The following is a 21744-nucleotide window of genomic DNA, read 5'->3' as shown; positions in this document are numbered from 1 at the left end:
GATCTCTATGGTTACTTTCCTGATGCATCGCCGACCCCCGATCATGTGACAGTGGTCGGCGATGACGTCATTTCCGGCAAGCGGTAGTTAAATGCCACTGTCTGTGTTTGACAGCGGCATTTAACAGGTTAATAGCGGCGGGTGAATAGCGATTTCACCCGCCGCTATTGCGCGCATATGTCAGCTGTACAAAACAGCTGACATGTCGCGATTTGATGCGGGCTCACCGCCGGAGCCCACATCAAAGGGGGATTCACGGCATGCGCAGTACATGTACGACGCATGTCGTGAAAGGGTTAACAAACGGTGTTATGTTTGCATCAAGAATTTGTTGAAAATTCAATGAATCCATTCTTCCCTCTACCCGTGAAATGTTCCTCGTGCCCTTGGTTGCAACACAACCCCAAAGAATGATTAATCCACCCCCATGCTTAATGGTTGGTGAGATGGTCTTTTCCTGAAATTCTGTGCCCTTTTTTCTTCATACCTTCATACCTTTGGTCATTGTGACCAAAGAGTTCTATTTTAACCTCATCGGTTCATAGTTTCCAAAATGCAACATGTTTTTTTAGATGTCCTTTTGCATACTTCTGACGCTGAATTTTATGGTGTGTGTTATGATTTGGTGGCCTTGGAGCAGCATGAGACATACTCTGGAGAAGGTGGTCCCTGTACTGATCGCAAACCCTAAACTTAGCAGCGCAACTAAAAGTAGCCGTGGGTGGTACCTAACACTCCCTAGACCCCTCGACACAGCCTAAGATCTAACTACCACTAAAGACAGAAACAGGAAACCTATCTTGCCTCAGAGAAAATCCCCAAAGGATAGATAGCCCCCCACAAATATTGACTGTGAGAGGAGAGGGAAATAACATACGTAGATATGAAATCAGATTTTAGCATAGGAGGCCATACTAGCTAAAAAGAAAGAATAGAACAGAGTACTATGCGGTCAGTATAAAAACACTAGAAAATATCCACCGCAGAAAATATGGATCACCACATCTGACTAAAGACATGGGGGATATCTGCATCTCCAGAGAAATAGCTAGGCTGCAAATAATCCTTCACAGACCAAGCTGGACAAGACAAAAACATGAAAATGCACAGAACTATAAGGTCCACTGCAGGTGGACAGCAAAAACAAAGCCAGGACTTATCTTTGTAGAAAAACACAGCAAACTGGAGAGACCAGCAGGGAAGTGAATCCTTCAAGAACAATGGACAACTGGCACTGACTAAAGGATTCTGCAAAGCTATATACCCCAGTCAGTCCTGCAATTAGTAGACACACATGTCCACTCCTACAATCCAGGCACAACTGCATTACCCTCTACAACCACCGGAGGGAGCCCAAAAGCTGAATTCACAACAGTACCCCCCCTTGAGGAGGGGTCACCGAACCCTCACCAGAGCCCCCAGGCCGATCAGGATGAGCCCGATGAAAGGCACGAACCAAATCAACGGCATGGACATCAGAGGCAAAAACCCAAGAAGTATCCTCCTGGCCATAACCCTTGCACTTGACAAGGTACTGAAGCTCCCGCCTCGAAAAACGAGAATCCAAAATCTTCTCAACAACATATTCCAACTCCCCATCGACCAATACAGGGGCCGGAGGATCAACAGAGGGAACAACGGGCTCCACATATTTCCGCAACAAAGATTTATGGAAGACATTATGAATAGCAAACGAGGCCGGAAGCGCCAGGCGAAAGGACACCGGATTAATAATCTCAGAAATCCTATAAGGACCAATAAATCGAGGCTTAAACTTAGGGGAAGAAACCTTCATAGGAACATGACGAGAAGATAACCAAACCAGATCCCCAATCCGAAGCCGGGAACCAACACACCGACGACGATTAGCAAAACGTTGAGCCTCCTCCTGAGACAGCACCAAATTGTCCACCACATAAGCCCAAATCTGCTGCAACCTGTCGACCACAGAATCTACACCAGGAAGGTCAGAAGGCTTAACCTGCCCAGAAGAAAAACGAGGATGAAAGCCAAAATTACAAAAAAAAGGCGAAACCAAAGTAGCCGAACTAGCCCGATTATTAAGGGCAAACTCGGCCAATGGCAAAAAAGCCACCCAATCATCCTGATCAGCAGACACAAAGCATCTCAAATAGGTCTCCAAGGTCTGATTAGTTCGCTCAGTCTGGCCATTTGTCTGAGGATGAAATGCAGAAGAAAAAGACAAATCAATGCCCAGCTTGGCACAAAAGGCCCGCCAAAACCTAGAAACAAATTGGGAACCTCTGTCGGACACAATATTCTCCGGAATACCATGCAAACGCACCACATGCTGAAAAAACAATGGAACCAAATCAGAAGAAGAAGGCAATTTAGGCAAAGGCACCAAATGAACCATCTTAGAAAATCGGTCACAGACAACCCAGATAACCGACATTAGCGTGCCCTAAAAACTCATTTGTTCAGACTGGCCTACCGCCTCAATGCATTAACCTAACGATCCCTGTGTGGCCTAATAAAAAAAAAAAAAAAAAAAAACCTAGTTAACTGGTTCATGCAGCTTTACATGAACACCCGAGCCTTACACTATGGCTGGTCCGAATAACTATAGCAATTGTTACCATCCACCTCTTGTGTCTCCCCTTTTCCTCATAGTTTGTAAGCTTGCGAGCAGGGCCCTCATTCCTCTTGGTATCTGTTTTGAACTGTATTTCTGTTATGCTGTAATGTCTATTGTATGTACAAGTCCCCTCTATAAGTTGTAAAGCGCTGCGGAATATGTTGGCGCTATATAAATAAAAATTATTATTATTATATTATTATTCTTTGGGAAACAGGAAGATCGGAAATAAAATCCATAGAAATATGTGTCCAGGGCCTCTCGGGGACCGGTAATGGCAAAAGCAACCCACTAGCGCGGGAACAGCAAGGCTTAGCCTGCGCACAAATTCCACAGGACTGCACAAAAGAACGCACATCCCGCGACAAAGAAGGCCACCAAAAGGACCTACTAACCAAATCTCTGGTACCAAAAATCCCAGGATGGCCAGCCAACACAGAAAAATGAACCTCAGAAATCACTTTAGTAGTCCATCTATCAGGAACAAACAGTTTCCCCACAGGACAGCGGTCAGGCTTATCAGCCTGAAATTCCTGAAGAACCCGTCGCAAATCAGGGGAGATGGCAGAAAGAATCACCCCTTCCTTCAAAATGCCGACCAGCTCAAGAACCCCAGGGGAATCAGGAAAAAAACTCCTAGAGAGGGCATCCGCCTTAACATTCTTAGTACCAGGAATGTACGAGACCACAAAATCAAAACGGGAGAAAAACAGGGACCATCGAGCCTGTCTAGGATTCAGCCGTTTGGCAGACTCGAGGTAAATCAGATTCTTACGATTGGTCAGGACCACAATAAGGTGCTTGGCCCCCTCAAGCCAATGTCGCCACTCCTCAAATGCTCACTGCATAGCCAACAACTCCCGATTGCCGACATCATAATTGCGTTCCGCAGGCGAAAACTTCCGAGAAAAGAAGGCACACGGTTTCATCAAGGAACCATCAGAATTCCTCTGAGACAAAACGGCCCCTGCCCCAATCTCAGACGCGTCAACCTCAACCTGAAATGGAAGAGAAACATCTGGCTGACGCAACACAGGGGCAGAAGTAAATCGGCGTTTAAGCTCCTGAAAGGCAGAAACAGCCGCGGAGGACCAATTCGTCACATCAGCACCTTTCTTGGTCAAATCGGTTAGAGGTTTAACCACACTGGAGAAGTTGGCAATGAAACGACGATAAAAATTAGCAAAGCCCAAGAATTTCTGAAGGCTCTTCACAGATGTGGGCTGAATCCAATCATGAATGGCCTGAACCTTAACCGGATCCATTTCTATAGATGAGGGAGAAAAAATGAAACCCAAAAAAGAAACCTTCTGCACTCCAAAGAGGCAATTTGACCCCTTCACAAATAAAGCATTATTACGGAGGATCTGAAATACCATCCTGACCTGTTTCACATGAGACTCCCAATCATTGGAAGAAATCAAAATATCATCCAAATATACAACCATGAATTTATCAAGATACCTCCGAAAGATACCATGCATGAAGGATTGGAACACAGATGGGGCATTAGAGAGTCCGAATGGCATCACAAGGTATTCAAAATGGCCTTCAGGCGTATTAAATGCAGTTTTCCATTCGTCACCCTGCTTGATACAAATAAGATTATATGCCCCTCGAAGGTCAATCTTAGTAAACCAGCTAGCCCCCTTAATCCTAGCAAACAAATCAGTAAGCAAAGGCAGGGGGTATTGAAATTTGACCGTGATCTTATTCAAGAGGCGATAATCAATACAGGCTCTCAAGGAGCCATCCTTCTTGGCCACAAAAAAGAACCCCGCTCCCAACGGTGAAGAGGATGGCCGAATATGCCCTTTCTCCAAAGACTCCTTAATATAGCTCCATATGGCGGTATGTTCAGGCACAGACAGGTTGAAAAGTCGGCCCTTAGGGAACTTACAACCTGGAATCAAATCAATAGCACAATCACAGTCCCTATGCGGTGGAAGGGAACTGGATTTGGGCTCATCGAATACATCCTGGAAGTCAGACAAAAACTCAGGAACTTCAGAAGAGGGGGAAGAGGAGATTGACATCAAAGGAACCTGATCATGAACCCCCTGACAACCCCAACTAGTCACAGACATGGATTTCCAATCTAACACCGGATTATGTAGCTGCAACCATGGAAAACCCAGCACAATATCATCATGCAAATTATGCAACACCAGAAAACGACAATCTTCCTGATGGGCTGGCGTCATGCGCATGGTCAGCTGTGTCCAAAACTGAGGTTTATTTTTAGCCAACGGTGTAGCATCAATGCCCCTCAAAGGAATAGGGTTCTGCAAAGGCTGCAAGGGAAAACCACAACGTCTGGCAAATTCTAAGTCCATGCCATGACAGAAAATGATGATAATGAGCAGATCAAGGTCACAGATAACAGAAATTTAGGTTGTATAGTACTGATGGCAACAGAACTAGCGATTCTCTTAGTACGCCGCAGTAAAAACACAACCTATTCTGACGCCTGAATGTTTGACGTTCAGCTCTAGACAAAATCCTATCACACTGCATAGGCTCAGGGCTCCGCTCAGAGGACAACGCCACAGTGTGCACAATTCTGCGCTCGCGCAAGCGCCGAGCAATCTGAATGGCCAGAGACATTGAATCACTCAGACCAGCAGGCGTGGGGAACCCCACCATAACATCTTTAACAGATTCCGAAAGACCCTTTCTGAAAATTGCCGCCAAGGCATCCTCATTCCATTTAGTCAGTACAGACCATTTTCTAAATTTCTGGCAATACAATTCTGCCGCTTCTTGACCTTGACACAGGGCTAACAAGATTTTCTCTGCCTGATCCACAGAATTAGGCTCATCATACAACAACCCCAATGCCTGAAAGAACGAATCAACATTAAGCAAAGCAAGATTGCCAGATTCCAGGGAAAATGCCCAATCCTGTGGGTCACCACGCAGCAGAGATATGATGATTTTAACCTGCTGAATAGGATCACCAGAAGACCGGGCTCTTAATGCAAAAAACAGTTTACAGTTATTTTTGAAACTCAAAAATGTGGATCTGTCACCAAAGAATAAATCAGGAGTGGGAATCTTAGGTTCTAAGGCAGGAGTCTGAACAATAAAATCTGAAATCCCCTGTACCCTAGCAGCAAGCTGATCCACCCGAGGAACTAACTCCTGAACATTCATGTTAATACTAGACTCCGTAGCCACCCAGAGGTAAAGAGGGAGGAACAGACCAAACAGGCTAAGGAAAAAAAAATGGCTCAAAATCTTTCCACCCTTCTTCTGAGATGCAATTAACTCATTGTTGGCCAGTTGTACTATTATGATTTGGTGGCCTTGGAGCAGCATGAGACGTACTCTGGAGAAGATGGTCCCTGTACTGACCGCAAACCCTGAACCTAGCAGCGCAACTAAAAGTAGCCGTGGGGGGTACCTAACACTCCCTAGACCCCTCGACACAGCCTAAGATCTAACTACCCCTAAAGACAGAAACAGAAAACCTATCTTGCCTCAGAGAAAGTCCCCAAAGGATAGATAGCCCCCACAAATATTGACTGTGAGAGGAGAGGGAAATAACATATATAGATATGAAATCAGATTTTAGCATAGGAGGCCATACTAGCTAAAAAGAAAGAATAGAACAGAGTACTATGCGGTCAGTATAAAAACACTAGAAAATATCCACCGCAGAAAATACGGATCACCACATCTGACTAAAGACATGGGGGGTATATCTGCATCTCCAGAGAAATAGCTAGGCTGCAAAAAATCCTTCACAGACCAAGCTGGACAAGACAAAAACATGAAAATGCACAGAACTATAAGGTCCACTGCAGGTGGACAGCAAAAACAAAGCCAGGACTTATCTTTGTAGAAAAATACAGCAAGCTGGAGAGACCAGCAGGGAAGTGAATCCTTCAAGAACAATGGACAACTGGCACTGACTAAAGGATCCTGCAAAGCTATATACCCCAGTCAGTCCTGCAATTAGTAGATACACATATCCACTCCTGCAATCCAGGCACAACTGCATTACCCTCTACAACCACCGGAGGGAGCCCAAAAGCTGAATTCACAACAGTACCCCCCCCCCTTGAGGAGGGGTCACCGAACCCTCACCAGAGCCCCCAGGCCGATCAGGATGAGCCCGATGAAAGGCACGAACCAAATCAACGGCATGGACATCAGAGGCAAAAACCAAATAATTATCCTCCTGGCCATAACCCTTCCACTTGACAAGGTACTGAAGCTTCCGCCTCGAAAAACGAGAATCCAAAATCTTCTCAACAACATATTCCAACTCCCCATCGACCAATACAGGGGCCGGAGGATCAACAGAGGGAACAACGGGCTCCACATATTTCCGCAACAAAGATTTATGGAAGACATTATGAATAGCAAACGAGGCCGGAAGCGCCAGGTGAAAGGACACCGGATTAATAATCTCAGAAATCCTATAAGGACCAATAAATCGAGGCTTAACACTAGAAGTCCTAGAGATGGGTCATTTGACATTTCTACCTTTGAAACCCAGAGAATGGTCAAATGACCTAAAGGATTTTATCTATAGCTTATCTTATCTCTATTCACTGTCTTTTGTTCTGTAATTAAGGCCATTACTGTTGCACCACAGGAGGTTGTTTGCTGTTTTCCATCCAGTTTACCCATGTAGTTTCAAGTTTCAAGTTAGTTCTGTTCAGTTTATTGTATTTGATAATATAAAGACTATACATATTGTATTTAGTTTAGTATTATTTGTGCAAAAAAGCACTGAAACAATTAATCATTTTTTATATATTTTAAATAGAGAATTAGAAATTTTAGAGCAAGGTACAGCTGTGAGTAATGACCAGAAGCATTTGTGTCTAAGGCTATGTGCACACTTTGCGGATTCCACTGCGGATTTTTCCGCAGCGGAATTCCAAAATCCGCAGTGAAAACCCGTTGCGGTTTTACTGCGGATTTATCGCGTTTTTTACTGCGGTTTCTTCTGCGGATTTTCATCTGCAGTTTCCTATTGGAGCAGGTGAAAATCCGCAGGAAAGAAGTGATATGCTGCGGAATGTAATCCGCAGCGTTTCCGCGCGGATTTTTCCGCAGCATGTGCACAGCGTTTTTTGTTTCCCATAAGATTACATTGTACTGTAAACTCAGGGGAAACTGCTGCGGATCCACAGGGGTCAAAGGTACCGTTACATGTTGCGATCTCGTCGACGATATAGTTAGAAATGTCACGTGATCACATCGTTCGTGCAATCAGTTTCACATCGTCCAAGAGGCGTCACATGCAACTATCTTGTTAACGATGTCAATTTTGGCTCCGCGTTAGCCTCATTGCAAACGTTTGCAGAACGATTTTTCACAATGGCAGGAATAGGAGAATTTACACCAAAATCGTTCATCTCAGCGTTACACTGAACGATGCTGCACATCTTCTGACACATAATTGGACGAGGATCGTCAGATTTGAGATCCTGACCTCAAATCTGCGATCAGCGATCCAACGATGTGTTCGTCCGATATCTTCACGTTACACGCAATGATGTGAAAACGACATTGCATGAACGACGTGATCATGTGACGTTTTCAAACGATATCATCAACGAGATCGTAACGTGTAACTGTACCTTTAGGCCTCAATCACACTAACGAAAAAAAATCGCAACATGTTCATTCTTGTACAAATTTGGCGCGAAAAAAATTCCCACAAGAGGACTGAAATTTTAGTGTGAAAAATATACAAAAGAACAACTGTTATTTGTTTTGATGCTTTTAATTTTTTTTTAAAAACCATAAGATTTTTTTTTCACTAAAGGGTTATTTCACACCAGCATCAAACAAATAGTCACATTTTCAAGATGAGCAGTGTATAAGCGGCATGGCCAAACAAATGTGATAAAACAGTGAACAAGAAAACAATATAATCAAATTATACAACAGGGAGGGATGTTGGTGGAGGAGTGGGAAGAGGGGAGGGGGGAAAGGGTAAAGACAAATACATGGGGGTAGGGGAGTAAAGGAGCACGCATCAAAGGATGCTTTTTATTTTTGTTATAAAAATGTTAAAAAAATAAAAGGAATAAAACAATTCCACACATATTTTCCATAGGCTGCAGTGGGGGGCTGTGTGTGTGTGAGTGGCATGTCCTTGTGTGACTAGCATTTCAGCACTCACTCAGCAGTCTGTCTGAACATGTCGGAACATACCTGGCACTGACTGGGTATGTCCCTGGTACATTTGCCACACGTGTATTTGTAGCAGTCAACACATCTCTCAGTTGCACAATTGTTCGTGCATCGATGGTTTACCTGACACTTCACCCTTTTGCCAGGGCTGGGTGTGGAAGGAAGTTGCCAAAGGAGTTTCTCCTTGCGTGCCTTCTTTTCAGTCACATGACGGCCACCTAACTCTTTTGCAAGCTCAACAAGGAAGTCCACCCATCTCTCCCGCACCCCAGTGCATGCCTGATAAAGTACATGAGCATAGAGTGCTGCCATGTCAATCATGTTGTAGAACACGGCGACTGGCCATCTCTGTGTTCCTGCACGCATGCTGTACTCCCGCACCATTTGGTCCATTACATCCACACCGCACTTTGTGTGGTTGTATTGTGTGACCGTGTTTGGCTTCCTTTTGTTGGTATCCTCAGTCTCAACCACGCTGTGCATGCTGCTGAGAATGTAGACGGCCTTCTTTCGTTTGGGTGCATACACTGTCAGTGGTTGAAAACACCTGAGTGGTGAATTCAGTGCGGTCCATCTGTCTAGCGGATTGAGGAATTTCCCGGCGACTCTTGTTGACTGTGCCGAGAATAGTGGTTTCCCGGCTAAGCAGTCGTTGTGCAAGTGACAATGATATAAAGAAATTGTCCGTGGTTACAGTTCTGCTGTTTCGGGTCATAGTGGCAATGATCCTTGGGTTTCCCAGGTTTGCTGACCAGCTGTCACGTAGTGATGGAATCTTGGTCACCCCCCGCAAGATAATGACTGAAATAAATGCCATTAGTTCCGGGAGACCCATGAACCAATCCACCTGCTCCGTGTGACGTGCATGTTGAGTAGTCAATTCTTCAATGCTACGAAGCATGTCAAGACTGATAAAACAGAGGAAGCTCGGAAGGCGACTCTGGACACTTCGTCTGGCCTTAGCACTTGGCTCTCCATCTGTAGGGTACGGTTCTATTGGGGTCAAATGGAGATGTTTCCCCACTTGTACTTCATGCCACACTGTGCCATCTTTTGCGGTCTCTGTCGGCTCACTCGCCAACCGAGCTCTCTTTTTTGGTAGAGGAGGAGTCTCCTCATCTGCAAGATAAATAATTTCAAATAAGCATTTTGTTTTGGTTCAAAATAAAAAACATAGTCAGGAAATAAAATAGGTAACTCACACTGCCTTTTTTGGCATCCTGTTCCGTCCGTTTTTGAAACAAGCAGAACAGGATCCCTTTTGGACCCCGTGCACTGTGGGTGATGTCCGTGTGCTATCCGTGAATCCACAGATAGCCCTGTCTGCTGTCACCACATACTCACCTCCCTCCAGCGCCTCTTCTCTCACTTCCGGTTCACTCTTGGGCTCAGTGAAGTGAATATTCATAGCCTAATGAGCGGCACCGGAAGTGAGAGGAACTGTCAGCGCTGGACTGAGGTGAATATGAAATTCTTTATTTTTAGGCTTTTCACTTTCCTCCGTTGTCCGTGCACACGGAAGTCACATGGATAACATATGTGTGCATGGATGTTTTCGGCAAAAAGCGGTCCGTGCTTCCGCAAAACAACGGACATGTCTCTGTGTGGAGCAGACGGACACGCATGTGCTCCACACAGAGACACAGTTCGTGCGGAATGGGGCCATAGGGGAACATGTGTCCCGTATGTCCGTGCCTACGGCATGTGTCAGCACAGACCCCACATGTGCCGGTTGAAGGACTATGTCTTCTCCATCTGAGTCTGAAGGGTTTGTGTTGCTCAGAATCAGTTCCAATGTCTCTTCAATGGTGTACCTTCTCTCCATTTTCTTTCCTGTGAACAAAATAGGTTTCTCCCCCACACTCAGGGAGAAACCAAAATAGGTTTTTCTTGTGAGCAGCAACCCCCACACTCAGGAATAGCTTGCATTATTCTGTTTACACACTCTTATCTTAGATAATCTCCCCTGCAGATTCCTCAGGCAAGAGCACATTTACAAATGAAAGGATGCTAATTAAGGTGTCACTATGGACTGAGGGTCATTTGACCCTCTCTCAGGACTTCAGGGGGGATCTTGAAATTCCCGGGACTTCTAGTGTTAAATTTAGGGGAAGAAACCTTCATAGGAACATGACGAGAAGATAACCAAACCAGATCCCCAATCCGAAGCCGGGAACCAACACACCGAGGACGATTAGCAAAACGTTGAGCCTCCTCCTGAGACAGCACCAAATTGTCCACCACATAAGCCCAAATCTGCTGCAACCTGTCGACCACAGAATCCACACCAGGAAGGTCAGAAGGCTTAACCTGCCCAGAAGAAAAACGAGGATGAAAGCCAAAATTACAAAAAAAAGGCGAAACCAAAGTAGCCGAACTTGCCCGATTATTAAGGGCAAACTCGGCCAATGGCAAAAAAGCCACCCAATCATCCTGATCAGCAGACACAAAGCATCTCAAATAGGTCTCCAAGGTCTGATTAGTTCGCTCAGTCTGGTCATTTGTCTGAGGATGAAATGCAGAAGAAAAAGACAAATCAATGCCCAGCTTGGCACAAAAGGCCCGCCAAAACCTAGAAACAAATTGGGAACCTCTGTCGGACACAATATTCTCCGGAATACCATGCAAACGCACCACATGCTGAAAAAACAACGGAACCAAATCAGAAGAAGAAGGCAATTTAGGCAAAGGCACCAAATGAACCATCTTAGAAAATCGGTCACAGACAACCCAGATAACCGACATTCTTTGGGAAACAGGAAGATCGGAAATAAAATCCATAGAAATATGTGTCCAGGGCCTCTCGGGGACCGGTAATGGCAAAAGCAACCCACTAGCGCGGGAACAGCAAGGCTTAGCCTGCGCACAAATCCCACAGGACTGCACAAAAGAACGCACATCCCGCGACAAAGAAGGCCACCAAAAGGACCTACTAACCAAATCTCTGGTACCAAAAATCCCAGGATGGCCAGCCAACACAGAACAATGAACCTCAGAAATCACTTTAGTAGTCCATCTATCAGGAACAAACAGTTTCCCCACAGGACAGTGGTCAGGCTTATCAGCCTGAAATTCCTGAAGAACCCGTCGCAAATCAGGGGAGATGGCAGAAAGAATCACCCCTTCCTTCAAAATGCCGACCAGCTCAAAAACCCTAGGGGAATCAGGAAAAAAACTCCTAGAGAGGGCATCCGCCTTAACATTCTTAGTACCAGGAATGTACAAGACCACAAAATCAAAACGGGAGAAAAACAGGGACCATCGAGCCTGTCTAGGATTCAGCCGTTTGGCAGACTCGAGGTAAATCAGATTCTTATGATCGGTCAGGACCACAATAAGGTGCTTGGCCCCCTCAAGCCAATGTCGCCACTCCTCAAATGCTCACTTCATAGCCAACAACTCCCGATTGCCGACATCATAATTGCGTTCCGCAGGCGAAAACTTCCGAGAAAAGAAGGCACACGGTTTCATCAAGGAACCATCAGAATTCCTCTGAGACAAAACGGCCCCTGCCCCAATCTCAGATGCGTCAACCTCAACCTGAAATGGAAGAGAAACATCTGGCTGACGCAACACAGGGGCAGAAGTAAATCGGCGTTTAAGCTCCTGAAAGGCAGAAACAGCCGCGGAGGACCAATTCATCACATCAGCACCTTTCTTGGTCAAATCGGTTAGAGGTTTAACCACACTGGAGAAGTTGGCAATGAAACGACGATAAAAATTAGCAAAGCCCAAGAATTTCTGAAGGCTCTTCACAGATGTGGGCTGAATCCAATCATGAATGGCCTGAACCTTAACCGGATCCAATTCTATAGATGAGGGAGAAAAAATGAAACCCAAAAATGAAACCTTCTGCACTCGGTGCAGCATCAATGCCCCTCAAAGGAATAGGGTTCTGCAAAGGCTGCAAGGGAAAACCACAACGTCTGGCAAATTCTAAGTCCATTAAGTTCAGAGCGGCGCCTGAATCCACAAATGCCATGACAGAAAATGATGATAATGAGCAGATCAAGGTCACAGATAACAGAAATTTAGGTTGTATAGTACTGATGGCAACAGAACTAGCGATTCTCTTAGTACGCTTAGGGCAATCAGAAATAACATGAGCAGAATCGCCGCAGTAAAAACACAACCTATTCTGATGCCTGAATGTTTGACGTTCAGCTCTAGACAAAATCCTATCACACTGCATAGGCTCAGGGCTCCGCTCAGAGGACAACGCCACAGTGTGCACACTTCTGCGCTCGCGCAAGCGCCGAGCAATCTGAATGGCCAGAGACATTGAATCACTCAGACCAGCAGGCGTGGGGAACCCCACCATAACATCTTTAACGGATTCCGAAAGACCCTTTCTGAAAATTGCCGCCAAGGCATCCTCATTCCATTTAGTCAGTACAGACCATTTTCTAAATTTCTGGCAATACAATTCTGCCGCTTCTTGACCTTGACACAGGGCTAACAAGATTTTCTCAGCCTGATCCACAGAATTAGGCTCATCATACAACAACCCCAATGCCTGAAAGAACGAATCAACATTAAGCAAAGCAAGATTGCCAGATTCCAGGGAAAATGCCCAATCCTGTGGGTCACCACGCAGCAGAGATATGATGATTTTAACCTGCTGAATAGGATCACCAGAAGACCGGGGTCTTAATGCAAAAAACAGTTTACAGTTATTTTTGAAACTCAAAAATTTGGATCTGTCACCAAAGAATAAATCAGGAGTGGGAATCTTAGGTTCTAAGGCAGGAGTCTGAACAATAAAATCTGAAATCCCCTGTACCCTAGCAGCAAGCTGATCCACCCGAGAAACTAACTCCTGAACATTCATGTTAATACTAGACTCCGTAGCCACCCAGAGGTAAAGAGGGAGGAACAGACCAAACAGGCTAAGGAAAAAAAAATGGCTCAAAATCTTTCCACCCTTCTTCTGAGATGCAATTAACTCATTGTTGGCCAGTTGTACTATTATGATTTGGTGGCCTTGGAGCAGCATGAGACGTACTCTGGAAAAGGTAGTCCCTGTACTGACCGCAAACCCTGAACCTAGCAGCGCAACTAAAAGTAGCCGTGGGGGGTACCTAACACTCCCTAGACCCCTCGACACAGCCTAAGATCTAACTACCCCTAAAGACAGAAACAGAAAACCTATTTTGCCTCAGAGAAAGTCCCCAAAGGATAGATAGCCCCCCACAAATATTGACTGTGAGAGGAGAGGGAAATAACATACGTAGATATGAAATCAGATTTTAGCATAGGAGGCCATACTAGCTAAAAAGAAAGAATAGAACAGAGTACTATGCGGTCAGTATAAAAACACTAGAAAATATCCACCGCAGAAAATACGGATCACCACATCTGACTAAAGACATGGGGGGTATATCTGCATCTCCAGAGAAATAGCTGGGCTTCAAAAAATCCTTCACAGACCAAGCTGGACAAGACAAAAACATGAAAATGCACAGAACTATAAGGTCCACTGCAGGTGGACAGCAAAAACAAAGCCAGGACTTATCTTTGTAGAAAAACACAGCAAACTGGAGAGACCAGCAGGGAAGTGAATCCTTCAAGAACAATGGACAACTGGCACTGACTAAAGGATCCTGCAAAGCTATATACCCCAGTCAGTCCTGCAATTAGTAGATACACATGTCCACTCCTGCAATCCAGGCACAACTGCATTACCCTCTACAACCACCGGAGGGAGCCCAAAAGCTGAATTCACAACAGGTGTGGACACAGGAGAGGTTTTCTTCTGAATACTCTTTCATGAAGTCCATATTTGTGCAGGCATCTCTGAACAGTAGAAAAATGTACCACAACTCCAGAGTCTGCTAAATATTTAGAGGTTCTAATTTTACTCTCTACCAACACTAAGCGCAGTTCTCACTAAAATTTTGCTTAGTCTACCAGAACGTATCTTGACCTCCGCTGTTCCTGTTAACTGCCATTTATTAATTACATTTTGAACTGAGGAAATGTCAACTTGAAAATGCTTTGCGTTCTCCTTCTTATGACCATCTCTTGCTTTGTGGGCCTCCACCATTTTTATTTTCAAAGTGCTAGGCAGCTGCTTAGAAGAACCCATGGCTGCTGTTTTTTATGACACAAGGTTAGAGAAGATTAAGTTTTTAGAAAGCTGGGAAATTTGCATCACTTGGTCTCTCCTTACGATGATAGTGAACTAACTAGATTCTACAGAGTATTTGAATGTGAGATGCCCCATACTGTATGACACTAGGAACAGAAGAATTTTTGGGGGCCTCTGTATCAGGCCTCTATAACACACTAGATGCTGCAAACTATTTAAAATCAGGTCCCCTACTGTATGATGTTTAGAAAGAGGAAAAATGTTTGGGTTATGTGCGTGAGATCTGCAGGCAGCATACCGTATATACTCATGTATAAGCCGAGTTTTCCAGCTGAAAAAGAGCTCCCTCGGCTTATACACGAGTCACGGTCCCAATTACCTGTTCTCCGATGCAGTGTGGAGGTCCCCGGTGTCTCCGGATCTTCTGTGTGCTCCCCTGCAGCCTTGGTAAGTATTCTGGTGGCTGCTGACTAAAGCCGGCAGTCAGCGTTGGCACTGGGACAAGTGCCGGGGTCCTGAGCAGGTGGGGACACCGGAACTCTGTGGGCGCCAGGTGCCTGTGCCGCCTCTTGGTCAGTCCCCTGCCACTTGCGATACTCACCTGCCCCTGTTCCACCGCTGCGCAAGGTTTGTGCAGCACTATATGGGTCAAATATCTTTATGGAGCACCTTATGGGGACATAATTAATGTTTGTGCAGCATTGTATGGGGCAAATGTCTGTATGGAGTAACTTATGGGGCCATAAGGTTGGTGAAGTACTATATGGGGCAAATATCTTTATGGAGCATCTTATGGGGCCATAATCAAGGTTTGTGCAGCCCTATATGGGGCAAATATCTTTATGCAGCATCTTATGGGGCCATAATCAAGGTTTATGCAGCATTATATGGGGCAACTATCTTTATGGAGCATCTTATGGGGCCATAATCAACATTTGTGCAGCATTATAATGGGCAAATGTGTCTATGGAGCATCTTATGGGGCCATTATTAACCTTTATGCAGGATTATATGGGGCATATTTTAATATGGAGCATCTTATGGGGCCATGATAAACATTATGGAGCATTATATGGGGCTCCTGATTCAATATGGATATTTAAAAACACTTAACCTACTGATGTCTCAATTAATTTTACTTTTATTGGTATCTATTTTTACTTTTGACATTTACCGGTAGCTGCTGCATTTCCCACCCTAGGCTTATACTCGAGTCATTAAGTTTTCCCAGTTTTTTGTGGCAAAATTAGGGGGTCGGCTTATACTCGAGTATATACGGTAATTTACTGTAATGTCAAGATCATTCTAAACGATATGGTTCTCCGTCACTAATTTATATATATTGAACGTGGACAGTCTCTAAGGGTATGTGTCCATGATCTGGAATCCCAGCACTTTGGACACAGCGGATACCCCGCTCCGCCCAAAGCGCTGCCCCCTTTTGAACGCACGGTGATTCCGCCTGTGTTCATTGAAGACAGGCGGAATCACTATACATAGACTGTGTTATTAATCTTACAGAGAATGAGTGTCTCCGCAAGATAAATAGACATGCTGTGGTCTACAAAGATGCACCACATGTGCGTATACGCAGGTCTGCCGCCTCCGTGTTTTTACGCATAGTGGAGATGGGATTTCATCTGTAGCTGTAACATCTGGACGCTGTACGCAGCGTCTAATCTGCAGCAAATACTGAAGGAATAAGCCCTGTGGAAACAAAGTGTACCTGGCCTTCAGTGACCATATTAAAACATGAAGGTCAGTGTACCAAAAATTTAAATGTTCATTCATATAACATAGTGTTAAAAATGACACGACTGAAAAATGATAAACGTCCATGTAGTTCATCTTATTCTCCTGCCACATTTATACAGAGAAAGGGAATATAAAAAAATGATTATTAGTACAGACTTTATTCTTGCAAAATGAAAGAAAATGAAAATACATTTACATACCCACAGCTATTCCTGGATCAGAATTGGCAGTCTGAACTAGTTCTTTGCCCTGGTGGCGTATGACCCAGTTGGGATCAATTTGTGCTGTTCCCTTTGGATCCAGAGGAACCATCTGGAATTTTCCAAAATCTGTTTCACTGATTCCACTGTTTTCTGGGCAGACATCATAGTTATCAGGAATGCTGTCATTGTCAAAATCATCTTTGCAGGCATTACCTCGGCCGTCACCTGTAAAATAATATATCATGTGACATTAATACACTGTATGTCAAAAACAGTCTATCATTTTTCAGGAGAAAAGAAAAAGCTAAATGCATTTGCTTCCCATAAAACACTATTCACTTTTTTCTTGCTGTGAACAGTTTTGGCAGAAATATTGGAAAGAGGTAGATCTCCTAACCATTATATTTTGGCATGCTGTAAGGTATGTAACTTAGCAATGAATGGCTTAGGCCTTTTATCCCTGACATAGTTGCCTGCAGTAACATTCCATAATGGATATATAATATGAAGCGCATATTATTTTGGCTTCACTATCAGGATCAAAATACTATAAATTACAAAATGAGCTTAAGGCCATTTGTCATTGCAGATGAAAAATGTGTATTTTTCTCAAATAAAAGCTAATGCAAGATAAATAATCAGGAGACCTAAAAGTTAAACATACAAAAATAAATTACTTTGAGCCCTAAGATTTGATTTGCTTAGCTACATAGGCTGAAGCAGATATAAAAAAAATCAATCTCTTGTTTGGCAGTAGTCCTTAAGCATTAATGCATAGTTATTCAACTGAGCTATTATTAATTATTTATATAGCACCATTGATACCATACTGCTGTACATGAGAATGAGTTACATACAAAATACAGATATCACTTTCAGTAAACAAACTAACAATGATAGACTTGTAGAAAGGGAAAAGGACCCTGCCCTTAGGGGCTTACATTTTACAAGATAATGAGGACGGAGACAGTCAGTTGGGGGTTGCAGTATCTCCACTGCTGTTGATATTGCAGCGTGGTCATCAGAGGTTCTAAGCTTTCTTGAAGAGATGGGTTCTCAGGTTCCGTCTGAAGGATCCGAATGAAGTGGATATCTGACGAGTTGGAGAACAGAATTCCAGAGGATGTGGAGAAGTCTTGGAGGCAATTTGGTGAGGAATGAATAAGTGTGAAGGAGAGAAGGAGGTCTTTGGAAGACCAGAGATTAAGTGAGGGAAGATAACGGGAGATTAGTTATGTATGAAGGAGAAAGGTTATGAATGGCTTTGTAGGTCAGTTAGTAGTTTGAACCGGATACCGGATACGGGGAATTGGGAGCCAATTAAGATATTTGAAAAGGTGGAGAAGCGGAGGAGTAGCAGAGTTGAGGATGGACTGGAGAGATGCAAGAGTGTTAGCAGGTAGGTCACAGAGGAGAATGTTGCTGTAGTCGAGGTGACAGATGATGAGGGCATGCACAAGCATTTTAGAAGAGTGAGGGTTGAGGACAATAAGGATTATGGAAATAATTTTGAGCTTGACACAGCAGTAGGTGTTGAGAGCTTGAAAGTGCAGTTTGAAGGACAGGGCAGAGTCAACGGTTACTCCGAGGCAGCAGATTTCCAGCATAGGGGAAAGTGTGATCTCATTTATTGTGATAGATCAGGTAGAGAAGATACATGAGATGGAGGAAAGGTAATAAGTTCAGATTTGTCCACATCGAGCTTCAGGAAGCGAAAGGAGAAAAAGGAAGATATGGCTGATAGACACTCGGGGCTTTTGGAAAACAGAGAGGTGATGTCAGGGCCAGAGAGGAAGATCCGAGTGTCATCAGGGTAGAGATGGTACTGGTACCCATGTGACTTAATGAGTTGTCCCAGGTCAAGGGTATAGATGGAGAAAGTAGGAATCCTAGGGCAGTGCCTTGAGGGACTCCAACAGAGAGAGTGGGTTGAGGAAGCAGTGTGGGAGTGGGAGGTGCTAAATGTGTGGTTGTAAAAGTATGTAGAGATCCAGAATAGGGAAGGTCTTTGATGCCAAAGTAAGAGAGGACGTGTAGTAGGAGACAGTAGTCAACTGTGTCAAAGGCAGAGGACCATCTAGAAGGAGAAGTATAGAGAATTGTCTGTTGGCATTGGCTGTAAGTCATTAGTCAGTTTGGTCAGGGCAGTTTCAGGGGAATGGGGGGGCGGAAGCCAGATTGTAGATTGTCAAAGAGCAAGTTAGATGAGAGGTGGGAGGAAAGTTCAGCGTGAACACGCTGCTCAAGGAGTTTGGAAGCAAATAGAAGATATGGGGCAATAGCTGGACCTACCGGTTGGGTTAAAGGATGGCTTTTTGAGGATAGGTGTGATTGTGACATGTTTGAAAGGAGAAGGGAAGGTACCAGAAGCTAGTTATAGGTTGAAGAGATACTGTAGGTTAGGGATGGTATAAGTGTGGTTGTGAGGTTGGGGGGAGATTTGATGGGATGGGGTCAAGTGTACAAGTGGTGTGGTGTGAATTGGAGAGGAGACTAGTAAGCTCTCCTTCAGTGATCTTGGAGAGAGGTTATGGGGTTAGGGCTTTCATATGGTGGTCAAACAATAAAGACTTGCCTTTATGGTCAATCCTTTTTTTGAAGTGTGTGGCAAAGTCCTCAGGAGAGAGAAGGGAGGTTGGAGGGGGCAGTGGCGGGGAAGACGGGAGTTAAAAGTTTTGAATGACTGTTTGGGGTTGTAGGATATGGAAGATTCGAAGGTTGTGAAGTAGGCCTGCTTAGCAGACGTGAGGGGTGAGTTGAATGTGAGTGTTGCCTGTTTGAATGTGGTGAAATTATCTTGAGAATGTGTTTCCAATGCCGCTGCATCACCCTGGACACTTGACGCAGCTTTTTAGTGAGGTTATTGTGCCAGGGTTGTCCATTGATTCATCTCACTCTGCCAAGCTCAAGTGGGGTGACCACATCAATAGCTGATAAGAGCGTGGCATTGTAGAAAGCAGTGGCACTTTCAGTGTCATGGAGTGAAGATATGGATGCGAGTGGTAGAATAGAGTCAGAGAGTGTGTGTGTCTAGATGTGCAAGGTTTCTGTGGGGGTATACTAGTTGCTGGACATGGGTGACACATAAGGATAGTGATGAGAATGTGAATAGATGGTGGTCAGATAGTGGGAGAAGGGAGGTTGTGAGGTTAGATAGAGAGCAGAGTCAGGGGAAGATAGGGTCTAATGTATGCCACTCTGTATGGTTGGTTGAGGAGGACCACTGAGTAAGTCCAAAAGATGAAGTAAGCGATGAAGTAGTAGATGAAGTAGTAGATGAAGTAATTTGGGGGCTGATGAAAGGCGGGTGTCAGTGGGGATGTTGAAGTCACCCATGATGAGGGTGGGAATGTCAGCATTAAGAAAATGAAGAAGCCAGGTGTAGAATTGGCCAATAAAGGCAGTGGCTTGGCCTGGAGGTCGGTATATGATGGCCACTTAGAGATTGTAGGGAGAGTAGATGTGGACAGAGTGGACTTCAAAAGAAGGGGGAGGATAAGGGAGGGTAGAGATGTGATTGGGTTGAAGGTGAAGTTGGTAGATAGCAGGAGACCAACTCCTCTACCATGTTTGTTGCCAGGGCTATGAGTGTGGGTGAGGAAGAGGCCACCGTAACACAGCTGAGCAGGGGAGGCAGTGTCGGAGGATGTCAGAAGGAAAAATTGGAAGATGTAAAGAGGACTTATTGCAGAAGGAGCGGATGTTCCAGAGTCCTACAGAGAGAGGGAGCAGGGGGGTGGGCGTGTATCAGGGGCACAGGTTTTACATAGGAGAGATAGCAGTAGTTCACATTAGGTGGGGAGCGACAGGAGGAGGAATTAATTGGAAGTATCAGCTGTGGGGGACCAGGATTGGGAGATATGTTGCCAGCAGTGAGGAAAAGCAGAGAGAGGGAGAGCAGGTGGGAGAAGGAGAGTGGCCAGTTTGTTTTATGTTTTAGTAGAAAAGATCTAAGGGAAGGAGAGACAATTATTTGGTTAAAGGGTGCTGGAGTTTGGGGAAGGCGAATTAGAGTGAGGATTAGTGGAGAAAACACTGTAAGGGCATATGTAAGTATGGTGAAAGCGTAAGTGTGGGGAAAAAGAGTAGCCAACCACATTTACTAAGCAGTGGTTACTCGCATCTTCTGGTCACTTCTGGGACATTTTTGGTATATTTTGGCTGTGCACTTAAAATCTGCACTTTAAGAAGCTGCAACAGAAACCTCTTGCTCTGTATTTATACAATTTTAATTGCACATTAAAGATACCAGCTGAGAAATGAAGGGAGGAGTCACAGAGAGACAGGTATGACAATTAAGGCTTACAATAAGGCACATCATTTTTTTTTAAATGTTAGCAAGTAGAAAGTGATTATTTAAGTAGGTTTTTAGTATCTATGTAGTCTGTGACTTCGGTGTTCCTACATTTTACCAACAAGCACATTTAATAATCCCTGTAACAGCCACTAAACTGGGAATGCATTATTGTATGCAACCAATCATATCAATGGCTGTCCATATAACCAAACTGAGATAATCCTAAGGAAAAGCAGGTAAACACAATTTGCCTTGGTTATATTATTATTTATTTATATAGCACCATTGATTCCATAGTGCTGTACATGAGGCTGATTACATACAAATTACAGATATCACTTACAGTAAGCAAACTAACAATTACAGACTGATACAGTGGGGCGAGGACCCTGCCCTTGCGTGCTTGCATTCTACAGGATGGTGGGGTAGGAGACAATAGGTTGAGGGTTGCAGGAGCTCCGGTGATGGTGAGACGGTAGCTTCGGTAGTGGTGAGGAGGCAGCGGGGTCAGTGCAGGCTGCAGGCTTTCCTGAAGAGGTGGGTTTTCAGGTTCCGTCTGAAGGATCCAAATGTGGTTGATAGTCGGACGTGTTGGGACAAAGAATTACAGAGGATGGGGGCTATTCGGGAGAAGTCTTGG

General features: G+C 44.5%; 1 protein-coding gene across 2 annotated transcripts in view; it reads right to left on the bottom strand.

Annotated features, from left to right (window-relative positions):
* Positions 1-21744, bottom strand: part of THBS2 (thrombospondin 2) — an 800800-nt gene that overhangs the window by 164609 nt on the left and 614447 nt on the right. For both annotated transcript variants that reach the window (XM_069769328.1, XM_069769329.1), the window contains exon 18: positions 16805-17032. In XM_069769328.1, coding sequence (XP_069625429.1) covers positions 16805-17032 — 228 coding nt within the window. The remainder of the gene's footprint in view (positions 1-16804; positions 17033-21744) is intronic.

Source organism: Ranitomeya imitator, chromosome 5 (genome assembly GCF_032444005.1).
Source record: "Ranitomeya imitator isolate aRanImi1 chromosome 5, aRanImi1.pri, whole genome shotgun sequence".
In the NCBI taxonomy this organism is placed as follows: Eukaryota; Metazoa; Chordata; class Amphibia; order Anura; family Dendrobatidae; genus Ranitomeya; species Ranitomeya imitator.
The sequence above is the reverse complement of the archived record's forward strand: the minus strand, read 5'-3'. Positions and strand labels throughout refer to the sequence as shown.